At 43.4% G+C, this 15980-nt stretch overlaps 1 protein-coding gene across 1 annotated transcript in view; it reads left to right on the plus strand.

Annotated features, from left to right (window-relative positions):
* The first annotated feature begins 1254 nt into the window (after nucleotides 1-1254).
* Nucleotides 1255-15980, plus strand: part of DNER (delta/notch like EGF repeat containing) — a 112676-nt gene continuing 97950 nt past the window's right edge. Inside the window, exon 1 of the mRNA XM_082224145.1 lies at nucleotides 1255-1647. Coding sequence (XP_082080271.1) covers nucleotides 1387-1647 — 261 coding nt within the window. The 5' untranslated portion in view covers nucleotides 1255-1386. The remainder of the gene's footprint in view (nucleotides 1648-15980) is intronic.

Consider the following 15980-nt stretch of genomic DNA (forward strand, 5'->3'; position numbering starts at 1 on the left):
TTGCTGGATCAGAAGGGCTAATGGGGCACTGCCCCACCAATTGCAGGATGATCCACCACTTCTACCTGTGAGGCAGCAGAAGTGTTTGGCCTTCGCTGCCACAGCCTTGGAGACATAGTGTTGGCAACTGGCGATTACACAGATAACAAGTGGGTCAAAACGATGGTGTGCAGAATGCATTCTGATTGAGGTTCCAGCCGGCCACACTCCTTTTCAAGATACTCCAGTTTTCAACCAGCAATAATCGTGCCTCGAATTAACTTCATTACTCCTTCATACCCCACAACAGTCAGCATTCTGTTCACTGAGCATAACTAATCTTCTGCAATCTGTTTGAAGGTCCATCTCCACTCCCCCCGGAGGGAGATTATGATGTACTTCTGCAAATCACTGAGGTCCCCCAAACCCCGCAACAACTTTCCTTTCAAAGGGGTATGGTGTCGACTTTTTAGCTACAGAACGATTCACGGTCTGAGAACTGAAGTGTGGTACGTTTTCTTTCTTAAACCCTGTCTGATTGAGAATGGGAACCAGTCACACCTTTTCAAATTCACTGGGGACAAGGGCACCATATTCTGTGAGGCATAAATCCCGCTGCTGTTAAGGGACAGGGAAACGTCCACGCGTGTGTTTGCATGTTTCACGGCAGCTTTAGGACGGGCTGCAACTCAGAATCAGGCCCGGATGTCCTCAGGAAGAAGCCTCCGGGCGCCCCCTTTCCTGCCTCTTCTCTAGGAGCACCAGCTGGTTCCTTCGTGCGCCAACCTCAAGCCCACGAGGCCCCCAGAGCTCCTCGCACTTTCGACGAAAGAGGCACCGCAGCCAAGGACAGCCAGAAGGAATGGAGCCTGTCTTGCAAATCACACTCTCGTACTCATGGAGAGGAGGAGTTGTTGTTGTTCATTATTCTGCTCTCCCTCCACAGAGCTCAAAACAGCTTACATGGGTTTTCCTCGTTCCCGCCCTACCCCATCGTCACAACCACCCTGTGAGGTGGACTCTGGCAACAAGCAGGCTGAGGATTTGAATCCTGCCCAGCTGGCCCTTGTCGTCCTATTACCCCTCAGTGGCGTAATGGCGCCCAGGAGGTGAACTCTCCCACCAAGGACCCAGCTTGCCCGTGGGCGCGCGCGCGCGCGTCCCCGCCCTGCGCCCCTCTTAGCGCCAGTGCGCTCTCGGCGGCGCTGCGCTCGGCGGGAGCGCCCTCTTCCGGCTGCCGGCGCCGCCGCTTCTCCATGCCGGCCACTCCCTCCCCAGTCTCCGCCCGCGCGTTGCCAGAGCCGGGCAGCAGCTGAGGCGTCTCCTGCGCCTCGACTTCTTCTCGCCGGGAGCCGGAGGACCGAGAGCCGCGCTCTCTTCTCGCCTTCGCCCCCGGGAGCCGCCGCCATGCCCCGCGCCGCCCCGCTCCTCCTGCTGCTCCTCCTCAGCCTGGCCCAGCGCCGCGCCTGTCTCGCCGGGCCGACCGCCGCGCCCCTCGACAGCCCCGCCGACCCCTGCCTCAGCCAGCCCTGCCGGAACAACGGCACCTGCTCCTCGGCGCTGGCCAAGCTGCCCGCCGCGCCTCACCGCCTGCCGCTGCTTTTCCTCTCGCCTCAGCCTGCCTATAGCTGCGCCTGCCCGCCGGGGGTCACCGGCAGCGACTGCCAGGTAAGCCCGGCGCGGAGACGTGCCTCGTCTGCGCCTTGCCGGCCGCCTGTCCGAGCCCTTTGGAAGTCTCCGGCTGCCATGTCTCCTTATCCCCCTCGCGATCTTGCCTGCTCTTTCCGCCCGTCTCATCTCTCGCCCTCCCTTCTCCCACCCGTTTCCCTGGGTTTCCATCTGCTTGTGGATTCGCCGGATCCCCTCCTCCTCCCCTCTTATCTCTGTGCAATTTCCCCTCTTAGCACTCGCTGGAGGAGAGATCTCCCTCTCTCCCTCTCCCATCTGATTCGTGCAGTCACGTCTGGTTGCCTTATTAAGCCCCTCCATGCAGATCTCCTCCCTGACCTCCCCTCACTCCCGATTTCCATGTCGATTTGGCTTTAAGCAACTGCCTCGATGCCCCGGGCCGTTTCTCTTCAGCCCTCTCTAGTAGCGGGAGGGGTCCTCGGGCATCTTGTCTGCGTGCACACGGGCAGACCAGACGGCTGGGGCTCCGTGCGCCTCTTCGTCACTGCGGATGCGGGTGGCGGCGCCGGGAACGAGGGCAAAATGCTCGAGGGCTCACGACGAAGGGCATGATGGGCACCTTGAGGAGGTGCGCCCCCCATGGCTTTCGCGTGTAGGTTATTAGGCTCGGTAAAGCTGAACTTGGTTTTCCCCTTCAGTGATGGATGATGGGTTTTTGTGGTTGTCACAATCGTAGGTCTCGTTGGGTGAACCTTTCAAGCATTCTGCTAACTGTTGGTTGACTTAAACCAGAGCGATGTTTCTGCTGTGCTCAAGGTTAAATCTGAATATTTTAATGTTGCTTGCTCTCGCCGCCTCCCCTTCTTTTGGAGAACAATTTCGGTACTTTTATTTACAGATCCTGCCCCTGTGCTTAATATACTAGTGAGTTTTTTGCCACTATTGTCAAGATCAGGGTTTGTTCTTAGACTTCAAGTCGTTTTGTGGTTTGACTACGTAATGGGTTGGTAAAATATAACTTGAGCAGCTGTGTTTTTAAAAAAAATCAATTTCTTATTTATGAAGAATACAATGAAGGCTGAAAACTGCTTTGAAAGGCTTTACTAATAATCCCCATTTGCTCTGGTTTTTATTTTTTATTTTTAATATACAGCTTTTAATCTTTTCCACTTTGGTGGGGGGAAAAAGATTATTACTATGTTGACTTAAAAATGGTGTACTTGCATCCCTTCCATGGGGGGAGAAAAGAAATGAAAATGTCAGTTTGGTTTGGTTTCATTGGATACAATCGGTGGAAGCTTCAGTCCTGTTCCTACTTACTTGGAAAGACTCACTGAGCTCTGTTTAAAACATGCTTGGACTATTATGGAGAGGGCAAATTTTTCTGCATTTTTTTCTTCTTCATTTTAGGATGAACGGCAGAAGAGTCTGTGACCTTTCTTTTCTTTTTCCGGAGGGGTAGCTGTTGCAGTAAAAATATCAAGAGTGTCTTGTGACACAATAAAAACCAACTAATTTATTATGTTACATGCTTCTGTGTGAACTACCTTCCACTTCATCTGATACATGAAGGATTATCCTGAGTCAGGTGCCATGATACGCTTTCTCCTATATATTGTTAAAAGAAACACACCAGCACCAAAGCTGTAGCATCTGTGGATCCAGGGAGGACGAAAGCGTTGGATATTTAAAACAAACAACCCCCTGCAACACAGATATTGCTTATTGAACTTATTAGGGAATAATTATTGAGAGAGACTGAAAGTTATGCGTTTTGTTTTATAGAGCATCTCTTGCCTCCTTTCAGCCATACGAGTCCACCACATTGTGTCAAATCAATTAGATTTAAGTGAATTAACTGGAATATTGTTGGTTTTTTAAATCTAGCTTAGCAGTCTCATTAACAAGAGTTTGACTGTTCACAGGGTGTCTTGTGTGCTAGGAGAGAGAGAGAGAGAGAGAGAGAGAGACCAGTGTGGTTGGTGCTGCCTGCTGATGGCTATATACTGTAATATGTGTGACACAGATAAATTGTTCTTCTAAATGCCAGAACAGCCTAATGCTGATTTGCAAAGGCCTGGAGCACGGCTGGCCCAAAACATTTAGGCACTGGAGGTGAACTGGGAAGAAGGGATGAGTGAAGATCTACAATGAGAACGGGGTGGGAATCAAAGCAACCTTACCTGACAGTTGAAGTGGGGATCAAAGTCCATCACTGCGGGGAAAGGGGTCTGCCCTGAATCATGCCAGGTGGGTACAGAGCTCAAGAGACTCCAGAGGGCATCCTCTAGTGTTGGGAAAAGACCAGCAGTGCCTGCTATTCACCAAGAGGTCTCTAGGGGTTTCATTCCACAGCAGCCTCTTGGTGAATAGGAGGTACTGCTGATGGTCTCTCCCTGGAGACAAGCAGCATCTCCTATTAGCCAAGAGGCCACTGTAGCGGCAGCATTGTGGAGCTGCCATGGGGAAGCAGATCTGGCCTCCAAGGATTGTGCCATAGCTGTCCTTGCCCCACTGCAGAGGCGGTAGCAGTGGGTTATTCATTTCTTGAAGGCCTGATCTGTTGCCCCGGTGGATCCTGCTACCTGAGGCAATTACCTCGCTTTGCCTTGTGGGTGGGCTCTTCCTGCCCTGGAGAAAGAGGCATTGCTTTCAGGAATGTCTGTAAGGGGCCAGAAAGGATTTTCAGGTTAATAAAGTCACAAGTGCTTATGAATCTGAGTTAAGCATAAAAATATATTGGAACCTTCCCATTGAAACCAGAGACCCTAATCAATGGATTGCAGCAGCTAGTCAGTTGGTGGCCATAGTATGGCTGCATTTCCCCACTTGCTTCCAAAGATGCATGTAGCCTATTCAGAAGCGCTTGGATAAACTTCACCATGCAGATGGAACATGGTATTCAGATGCTCACCTATTTCAACAGCATAAGTAATGCTTTTGCCTGTAGATCTCTCTTAAATGCTTTTAACTTTGGCTGTATAGGGTCCAATAAGTTGTTATGGGGTGTGTGTAGAAACATATCAGACAGCTTTTGTATGCTCAGGCTAAGTTTGTCCATAACTAGTAAGATGTAAATCCATGATTCAGTCATCAGGATAGTTTACTTTTGAAGGTATTGATGGGACAGCAGAAATAATGACAAATTTTTATTTAGAAGAAGATGTAAACTCCAATATAGGAATTACAACCACATTGCAATAGTTAGATGGCATCTCTAGGACAGATAAATGCTTAAATGCACATCTCTCTCGTCCCACCCCAATATCTGTAATATGTAATATCTGTAATAGTATCACAAGAATTGTATCTGATTGGGAATTGGGGTTCAGAGTAAGAGGCAATTTCATCTAAAAATTTGGTAGCTAAAGCTAAACACTCTGCAGTAGGATTGTTAAAATAGCCACAGTGTATAACAAATTTGGATGCATTTTACAGCACTGTTGGAAGGAGAAACAAGAACGATGACACAGTAGATGCATTCAATATATAAATATTTTAATAGAGATTGTTATTGGATTTCAACAAATTATAATCACAACACAAAGTTCTTCTTTGCACCTCCCCACTCCTTTCTGGGACAGATGATAAATTTATTATGTCCTGCCACAACTGTGTTTGTGAACTCTGTGGATGCTAGTTGCTGGAATGTTTGTTAGAAAATCTTATGAACAGCTACCATATATTTCAACAAAGTCATTCGCATCATGTGTGCTATTCCAAGGTGTGCACCCTTTTTGTCAGTTTTCTGATATAGCAATTGTCCATACAGTCCGTCTCCATCATGTGACTTGTAGATGTTCAAGTCCTTTCCAATTCTGTGTGCCATGTTGGGCGTCGTGCTGCCACTGAAAGAAAAGTAGTAAGTTCCTTGTATTGCAAAGTGAACTGGTCTTCTTTGAATATTGCCGGTAAACCCAGACTTGGATTACAGTGTACCTGCTAGTTTGTAATATTGCTTATTTCTATAAATGCTTTCTCCCAGAATGGCTGCACGTGTTCACATAGCCACCACTTATGGATGTCATACCAACTGTGTTACACCCTCTTCAGCACATCGTCGAGGATGCTTTCTTAATAGAGTAAAATGACATCTATATATGAACTTAAAACTGTGTTCAGAATATTTAAAAAGTATGCAGCTCTTTTCTACCAGTATGGCTAATCTTGCCTGACTTTTTAAAAAAGTTGCAAGCAATCAGTTGCTGTGGCAACTGGTGTCTGTCTAGAGCAGAAGAAAATCCATGCAACTTGTTGCTGCGCATCATTTTTGGGGGTACATGTATTAGGTAGTGTATCCTTTTTTTTAGTTGTGTGCCATCAAGACAAATCCAGTAATCCAGTAATCTGTCCTTTGCAGGTGTGTGTGTTACTGTTTTTGTTTGTTATTCTGTTATACATTTTTGTATTTTTATGTTGTAAACTGCCTTGTGATCCTTGGATGAAGGGCGGTATAGAAATTTAATGAATAATTAAATAAACATAAACCTATGTGTTACATAGTGACATGTGTGAGGAACAAAGCCACCATTTCCTGCTGTACCAAATTACAGTGGTACCTCGGTTTACAAACTTAATCCGTTCCGGAAGTCCGTTCTTAAACCAAAACCGTTCTTAAACTGAGGCGCACTTTCCCTAATGAGGCCTCCCGCCGCTGGTGCCCTTCCACCGTTCGGATTCCGTTCTTAGACTGAGGTAAAGTTCTCAAACCGGGACACTTTTTCCAGTTTTGCGGAGTTTGTAAACCAAATTGTTTTTAAACCAGACTGTTCTTAAACTGAGGTACCACTGTATAAGTTTAAACTCCAGTGCAATTATTTACACGTATTTCCCTCAGGAGGAATGCTTTTAAAAAACTGCTGCTGTGCAGTTGAGATGAGCAGCCTTAGTGTAAAGGTTGTATCCTGGAGGGAAAAGGCTGTGCTTGAATTGGCCCTAAATGATCCAAAAAAGCAATTATTATATACAGCAGCCAGGCAGCTGTGCATGGAAGCCTTCCTGAGACCATCCTTTCCAACTCATGGTTTATAGGACAGCAGTCTTAATGTGTTAAGTTGGGTGACCATGATAGTTTATTGCCAAATTAAAATGAGTTGCTTTTTCCTATTTCTGATTTCTTGAAATAACTTGATTAAAAAAATAATCATTCTGTTGCGGTTCGTTTCAAACCCATCACTGAAACTTTCAGATTCATTTTCGTGTAGCTGATTTATCAGTTGTGTTTTGATTTTATGCATAGAAATAGGCTGTGCAATTAATTGACATCTTCAGCTTTGTTTTGCTGAATGCTTAAACCCTCTCTGCCTTCTGTGGTTTGGCATTGGTACAGACACTGAGGAATTTGCCTCCTGTTCTGTTTCAGAAATAATGAATTCCTGGAATGGCTTTCTGTGTCACCAGCACTTGTCTTTAAGGCTGCAGTCCTCCAACCACTTACTCCATGCCACTGAATCTTGGCAATAATATTTCAAGTTAATAGATTTGAGTACTACCATGAATTACCATTCTTATGCCCCGCCGCAAAATGTGGCAGCTCCTGTTTCCTGTTTCATTCACTTCTATGTGCCATGTTCTACTGACAGATGGTATGCCATTTCTTTGTAGTGGAATGTGTGTTCTGCCTTGCGCTGTTTGTGAATAAGACTCATATACCACAGATGTACTTTAAAAATAAGTTTTAAAACCATTTGCCCAGATTTCAACCAAAACACGGCACTCCAGGTTCAAATTTAAATTCTTTCTCCTGTTAGAATTGAAACATTGGTTATCTCCCATGTTGTCAGTAACGTGCTACGTTTTCGGCTGTGGTTGCCTTCCCATGGAATGCATTTCTGTTGGCCGTATGGATCTTCTTCCCTTCCGTCCCACACAGGCGCTGTGCACCTGGGAGAAGCATTCGTGAGAAGAATGGGAAGTCCCATTGTGGAAGTCTGCTTGGACGATGCTTGAGGTCTCCCAATGTACTTAATGCACTGTATATTTAATTGTTTTATTCTCATTGCCACCCATAATGTGTTCTTCTGCTTTCGGGTTTTGATCATTTCTGACTCCTGCTTTCAAGTTCTCGCATTTCCTCATAGGAACCTAAGTCCACCTAGCTCAGCATTGTCTATCCTGAATAGCAGTGGCTTCCCAGGGTTTCAGATGGGGACTATCTGGAGATGCTGGAGACTGAATCTGGGACCTTCTGCATACAATGTAGATGGTCTACCACTGAGCTATGGCCCTTCCCCTTCTTGACCATCAATACTTTCTTTTTATTCTATGTTCCACATTTTCTTTTTTTTAATATACATTTTTATTAGTTTTTACATATATTTTCCAAACATCTCATCTCATCTCATCTTATGCAACATTTTGGCCTGAGATTTCCACGTCTAATGATTTTCAAACCTCATCTCTTAATCTTACATTTGTTATCCTAACTATTACTTTTAATAATCCATAACTTAAAATCCATTCTCATGAATCTTTTCTGCAATATTTCATATAGTTCTCCTTACAAAACTTCTCGTAGTCCTACAGGCGTAGTCAGTTGGTTACAATTGTCTTCCAGATAACTCAGATATTTACTGCAATCTTTCAAGAATTTCTGGTCCTGCTGGTTTCGAATTCTCCCTGTCATCTTATCCAATTCTGCGTAGTCCATCAATTTCATCTGCCATTCCTCTTTCGTTGGTAGTTCTTCCTGCTTCCATTTCTGTGACAATAATACTCTTGCTGCAGTTGTCGCATGTACAAACAGTTTTTTACCTTGTATTTTAATGTCAGTGCCTACAATACCAAGTAAAAATGCTTCTGGTTTTTTAAAATAAATTTATATTTCAACATCTTTTTCATCTCATTATAAATCATTTCCCAGTTTCTTACATTCCCACCACAGATGATCAAAAGTGCCTTCCTTTTCCAACATTTATTACTTTTTAAATAAATTTTAGCTAATTTCACTTCTGTAATATACCATCTATACATCATTTTCATTACATTTTCTTTCAAAGCATTGCATGCAGTAAATTTTGTTCCTTCTTTCCATAATTTCTCCCAGTCTTTTAGCTGTATATTATAACCAGAGTCTTTGGCCCAATGTATCATAACCGACTTAGCCTCTTCATCTTTCAGATGCCATTCCAACAGCAATTTATACATTTTTGACAATGTCTTAAATTTGTTATTTAATATTTCCATTTCAAATTTTGACTTAGTGTAACCAAATCCATTTTTCTTTAAATCTTCTTTAACCATTTCATTAATTTGGCAGTAGTGCAACCAATCATTTACATATTCTTTTACCTCTTCATAAGGTTTAATTTTCCAATTATTTCCCCCTTCTTTTACTAACTTTTCATATGTGGCCCAATTTTTACTCATATTTATCTTTTGTACACTCATAGCTTCCAAAGGTGACAACCACCATGGTGTTTTACGTTCTAATAGGTTTTTTATACCTATCCCATATTTCATATAGAGATCTTCGGAATATGTGGTTTCCAAATCCTTTATGCACTTTTGTTTTGTCATACCATAAATATGCGCGCCAACCAAACCTATTATCAAATCCTTGTTCCATCTTTTCTGTCAGTATCCTTTAACTCACCAACTCATAGGAACATGTTCTGTTTATAGTCATCATCCCTCCACTCTGTGTGTTCCATTCATATGCAATACTCTGCCTTCTGCCATATGGATGGCTTTATATTTGGGAAACTTCATTCCCAGGGGCTGAACACAGGCCTCTCTATGCTGCCCCTTGGGATGTACCCCTCCACCGGCCACAACTTCTCACTGGCTATGCTCCATGCCTTGCTTTTGCTTGGCTGGAATGTGTTCCTGACCTGGGATAATTCCTCTTGCTTGCTTGGATGGAAATTAGTGTGTGTGTATATAGAAACTAACAGACTTGGTGGAGATGGCAAAATTAACATGTTTAATCAGAGAATAGTCATTGTTAACATTCGTTAAAGACTGGAAACCTCACACACACATATATATATATATATATATATATATATATATATATATATATATAATTTGCGTGAAGAAGAAAATGAAATAACGATATCTGGATTTGAGGATTAAAGTTAATGTTTATTTATAGAAAGTAGCTTTGTTGGGTGTTGGATTGAATGAAGTGAGTATTGTTTTTATATAGCAATATAGCAGACAGATGAAGAATAGGAAGTTCTTTACTTTCTGAATATTTTTTTCTATCTTTCTCTTTTAACTTCTTTTCTACTCTTTCTTTCTTTCTTTCTTTCTTTCTTTCTTTCTTTCTTTCTTTCTTTCTTTCTTTCTTCCTCCCTCCCTCCCTCCCTCCCTCCCTCCCTCTTATTTCTCTCCCCTCCCCCTTTTTATTGTATTTAGATAAAAATCTTGGTTTGATTAAAAATGGGAAACGATATTAAGTTTTGTATTTTTTTCTATAAACCTTAATAAAATTTATTTTTTTAAAAAAACCTCTGACCTCTTTCACATTGCTGCACCCACTTTCGCTTTTGGTTACACCCATGTTTGGTATCTGGTCCTCCCATCACTGGTATGTGGCCCTTTGAACATCAGCCGAAAGGGAATGCAGCCTTTGGACTGAAAAGGTTTCTCAACTGTTCGTTTAAAATCAGTGGTGTCCAAACTTTTTTCAAAGAGGGCCAGATTTGATGAAGTGAAGGGCTGAGAGGGCCGACCAAAGTTGTTGAGGTTTTGTAGGATTTTACCCCAGAAAGTAAACTGCCAACAGGGGCCAGATTAAGCCAGATTTGGCCCCTGAAACAACCTTTAGGCATGCCTGGTTTAAATGAACACTGAAGACACAACTCTTTTTCCCTCAATGTTTCCCTCTTATCTCCTCCTCTATTTCTGTACCCTTTGTTACACCTTCCTAATTTCTGTCATCTTCACACTTTGAGCAGAGTATTTTATGTAAAATGTTTAGTTTTTTTTTAAATTAAAAAATAGTTCTTGGTGGTTGTTTTTTAAAAAGAAGTAGTACTACATAAATCACCACATATTTTCCCCCTTCTATGGTTCGGTATTGCATCTAGAGATGATTTCTGATAGTGGAGTACTGTTTTCATTATAAACCCTAATTTAATTTTTGGATGATAATGGGCTTCATTTCTATTTGTACTTCAAGGTCAGATTGTATTCAAATATTTACACTCTTGGGCTATTCATGTAGAAATTTCTGCAGACTAATGTTCAAAACCCCTAATAATTTAATCTTATGAGAGAGAGAGAGAGAGAGAGAGAGAGAGAGAGAGAGAGAGTGTATTTCTGGATTACTCATGCTTTTCTATATATTGTTGGACACATCACACTCCTACCAATTGAGAATAGGAAGGATTTAATTTCCTGTACTGACAGACGGGCTGTAATCTAGGGGGCTGCTCATTTAACTCCATGGCACCAGCTTTTAAAATAATTTGCAATGCAGTACAAACAGCTGCTGCCAGTGGAAGAGTCAGAATACCCACTTTGCATATCTTAGCCCTTATGTATAACTGAAAAGAATCCCATGGCTTAAGAAATTTGACTACATTCCTGAACTTTGATGGCCCAATTCTCACTTTATCTTCCTCTGCTGAAAGACCGTAGATTTATTCGAGCTGAAATGGGACCTCTTTTGTTGTTCAGTATCCAGAAGGTATTTCCTCATTAGGTCTTTTGCATTACTGAGACCTAAACTTAGTGGTGAAAAGCCAAAATTCTTATTCTCCTCCTCCTCCTCCTCCTCCTCCTCCTTCTTCTTCTATGGCGATAACTCATAGCCGAGTAAGATTGTCTTCCATGAACACAGTTTTAACAATGAGTCCTTAAGTGACTGGAGGCCAATTCTGGATCCACATGTCCTTCCACAGTGGGGACATAGGTTTCTGGGCGGGAGTTGATTACGGTGAGGGTTTGTCAAGCATGCCTTCCTCTTAGCATGTTTCCAAAATAACATAAACCTAACCTCATGGCTTCTTTCAGTGGCTTTCATGTGAATCAAGCAGAACTACCAGCCAGCCAGTAGGGTCCAAACTGAACTGTAGCCAGGCTTGTGTGAAAATGGAGTGGAGACCAGCTTCAAATTGCAGAATAGCATTCAAAACACATCCCAGTACAGAGAAAAATTGTCTAAGGAATTTGCGTGTTCAGACCCAGAGACCTCCCCGCTAAATAAACACACATTTGACTCAAATTTTAGTTTTGGTTTTTGCCGGAATTTAGGCCACAACTTTATTGATTACAGAAAAGTGAGTGGTTGCATAGGCTCTGGTTCGACTAGCTCCCTACACCCTTGCAGGTAGCGCTGACCCAGGGCACCAGCATAGGTCAGCCAGATTAAACCCAGCAACAAGGGACCTACCAATCGGGTGTTGTGGCTGTCCAATATACCCACCCACAACCAGGAGGTCAGTCTCCAGGTCTCACCGCAATATGTGCCCTCTTTAGGGAGGACATGATTTAGATTAAATTACACAACTTCTAGTGGGCTTAAATTGGCATCAACCTAGATTTGAATTTTGTAAAACAATTGAGCTAAAACAATTGATCTTAAAAACTTCAGGCACACAGGTTTAAAACTATGATCTTTTGCTTGGAAAAGGCACATTAAAGTTGCTTTACATAGCCCCCCCCCAATTATTAGTGTATCCAAAGTGTTGTGTAACACATGGATAGGAGACATGCTTCAAATAAAGTACTCTGAAATGCTAGACACGTGTGCCATCATAATGATTTGTGATTGTGATCTGCCAGATTGCAATTTTGATGAAAGGCTACTGGGTTTGTCACACTGTAGCAGTACGTTGATCACACGCTTCCAAAGCACTCATTGTTTAGTGGGGCCAAGCTTAACAATTAGGTTTAAAATGTGATTCTGATACAGTACATTTACCAGTTCCAGCCCAACTTAGATTTAAGAAGAAACACTGTAACTGTTGTGAAAGAAATGTAATACAATTTTAAAGTAACATTCACTTTGGTTTTTTCCTCTTGGGAGCTCATTATATCAGGCGTGCCCGGCATAAACTCAGCTCCCTTAATTCTATTTATTAGTTTACATACTGTTTATTAAACTTATTAGTTGCTTGTCACCTAAAGGTGTGCATGCAACTTATATCAGAGAAAAAGATATGCAGATACATTATATCATGGGGGAGGGGGGAAGCCAGGGGAAAGAAATCATCTAATACGTTAATATTCCATACAATGTCTCGGGAAAACAAAAAGAGCACACCAGTTCCATAAACAGTAATAAGAAAAACGTTAGCAATAAAAACAAATACAACAATTCTCCCACTCACTAACCAGCAGATAAACAAAAATGCAGTGCCTCTCCCTAGCACTCAGACCATTCACACTGACCTGACAAGTCCCCACCTGACCCAAAGGTCAAGACCAGCTGCTGCAAATCAGTGGTGGGTGGTGGTTCTGGGGTCCTCCAGGAATGCTCTGACATCTCTCTTCGCCCTTCAGCGGGGAGCAGCAGCAAAAGCAGAGCAGTAAGATGGTGACAAAAGTTTTACCTGCTCTGCAGTTGTATCTACTCAGTGCCATTAAGTTCACAATGTGGCTTACTCCCAGGTAGGTATGTAGGAACTGTCAGCTCTGTTCTTTAGATATTTTTAAATATATTAAATACTAATATCGGTTTTGGACCACAGCCATTATGACTAATAATTGGGGATGATGGGAGTTATAGTCCAAAACATCTGGAAGGCATCAGGATGGTGAAGTAGACACTTTCCAGTCTTGTAGAACTATGGTTATATTTTAGTATTGCCTTTCATCTCTGGATAATATTGAATTTCTGTGAATTGTAGCAGTGGCATTTGCTTCAAACTCATTCAATTTTTGTTCGGATTTGTTATCTTACTCATTATTTATAGTTGTCTCCGTTCAGGAAGACCTTTTCTGTCATTGAAAGATGGAATCCCCCCCCCCCCCGTGCCTGATTAAATTTTAAATGCACCATTTAGAGGGGACAAATGTAACAACTTCTTTGTTTAAATAAAATCACCATCTGATAGCACTGTCGATGTCATTCCCTCCCATTCCCATCCTTTGTCAAGGTGTGTTAATAGCTAAAGGAAAGCTGTGCCCCAAATATGTACTTTCTTAGATTCCTACCCCACCTAGCTTGCAAGACTTAAAACAAAGAGTTAAAAAAAATAGGTTCTAAAAACACATTATTTTAAGCGCAAAAACTGTTAAAATTTCCCAAAAACACTTTGAACCAAACCATGGGTACCAAAAGTCAAAGCAGAGTGATTTTATTATGCTCCCAAAGGATTATTGGGCTTGAAGAGGTAGTGAAGAGAAGAGAAGGTAGTGAAGAGAAGGAAATTTCAGCAATGAGGTACAACCATCAGGATCACCTCCTCTAGCAGCAGCGCTTCTTCCTCAGGTATTGAGTTTATTTGAGTGGATGCACCCACATGGTATGGATTAGGACAAACTTTCAGTTGGCTTTAGAGATCAAAACATGGCTTGGGTAAGAAGCAATGTCTTTTGGATGCAATGCTCCAAACCTATTACAGCCCTGCCAGTCAAAACTGAGTTGTGCTGGGAAGAACATAAGAAGAGCCTGTTGAAACAGAGGCCCAACTTGCCCAGCCTCCTTTTCCCACAGTGCCTAAGCAGATGCCTGTGGGAAACCCACAAGCAGCACAAGAGCACTCAACCCACCTGTGGTTTCCAGCAGCTGGTATTCAGAAACATTGCTGCATCCATTGGCAGAGTCAAAGCCTAGTCATCATAGCTAGTAGCCATTGATAGCTTTGTTCTCCCATGAATGTGTCTAATCCTCTTTTAAAGACATCCAGATTGGTGGCCATCACTGCCTCTTGTTCCACAGATTAACTATGAGCTGTGTTAAGAAGGACTTCGAAAAATCAGTCCTGAATCTTTGAGCATTCAGCTTCATTGGATATCCATGCTGTTGCGTGGCGAGTTCCCGCCCCCCACCAAGATAAATAAACACACGAGACACCATAATTAAGGTTAATTGGGCGAATTAGGCCACAACTTTATTGAATTCAGGAATGAGAGGCATTGGCTTAGGCATTGGTCCTAACGTCTATCCGGCTCCAGCCCATTTGCTGGAGACACGGTGAAGGGTTAACACTGATCGGGGGAGTCTCCCGCCGAGGCACGTCGACTAGGAGCTCCCCCGGGTCACCGCTCTGGGGCGTGCCTTTGGCCCACACCTCCATAGGCTTCGGACAGGGCCACGCCCCCCGGAGTCCTTTAACGGACCACCCTTCGTTCACTGGGGGGAGGTGATGGCGTTCCTCCCCCCCACATCCTCTTAACCCCTTCTTACCAATGCCTACCACCAATGCCGAAGAGTTGTGACGAGTTGCTACGAGGTAGGCGAAAAACCAAAGGCTGGAAATTGCCAATTGGGTAAAATTCCTACCATGCCCCTTGCGGTGACAGGCCGAAGCCCATAGCAAAGTCAGACCTACCTAAAGCCCAACTAAAGGGAGGGAGGGTGGGGAAAACGTGGGGCTAGCCGGAGAAGAGAGGGCGAGCCCCCTCCGCTCCGGCCCTAAATAGGGCAAGCCACGCCCCCTCCAGGCAGCCGATTGGCTGGCTGGGAGGCGTGGCCGGACGGGATTCCCCTGCTCTCGCGGGGGCTGAGACCAGCCCCCGCTCATGTGGGGAAGGGCGTGATGCCCGCAACCCCACCTCCTGGGGCAGGCCCGGAAGTGGCTTTCTAGTATGATGAGAGAGAGAGAAAATGTGTCTTTAGCTCCTTTCTCAATGCCATGCAGAATTCTATAAGCTTACATCATGTCCTCTCTTCCTCGCCTTTTCTCCAACTGAAGACTCTCAAACGCCGCAACCGTCATCCCCTTGATCATGGATTTGTGTAACTATGGTATCGGCAGTTTTATTTTCAATTTCTTTCCAAATGATCCCTTGCAGGGAATTGACCTTTTTTACAGCAGCTGCACACCGGGTCAATAGATTCACTGAGCTATCTACTGAAGCCCCAAGGTCTTGTTCCTGGTCAGTCACCTCCCATTAAGACTACATGGGCCCTGAGATGCATCACTTTACACTTGGCTCAAATACAGATTAAATGTAGACGCCTCTCCATTTTTAAGCAAAGTGTTTGAAGCGATATAAAAGGATTGCCAGTTAACCTGCCACAATCACGGAAGGCAGCCACTCGCAATTAGCCTGTGACAAGGATGGAAGAATATAATTAATCAGTATTTTTACATATACCCCTGAGGTTCAAAAACCTGTATTCTTCTTAGAAAGCTTACCATTAAATTAACTTGGATTGAGAAAAATATTCAGATAAGAGCAGCACCTCTTTATACGTGCTGCCCCCTAACAATTATATTCATAAATGATATCAAAAGAATGAATTTGTGGCC

This window comes from Podarcis vaucheri, assembly GCF_965113315.1.
Source record: "Podarcis vaucheri genome assembly, chromosome: 5".
In the NCBI taxonomy this organism is placed as follows: Eukaryota; Metazoa; Chordata; class Lepidosauria; order Squamata; family Lacertidae; genus Podarcis; species Podarcis vaucheri.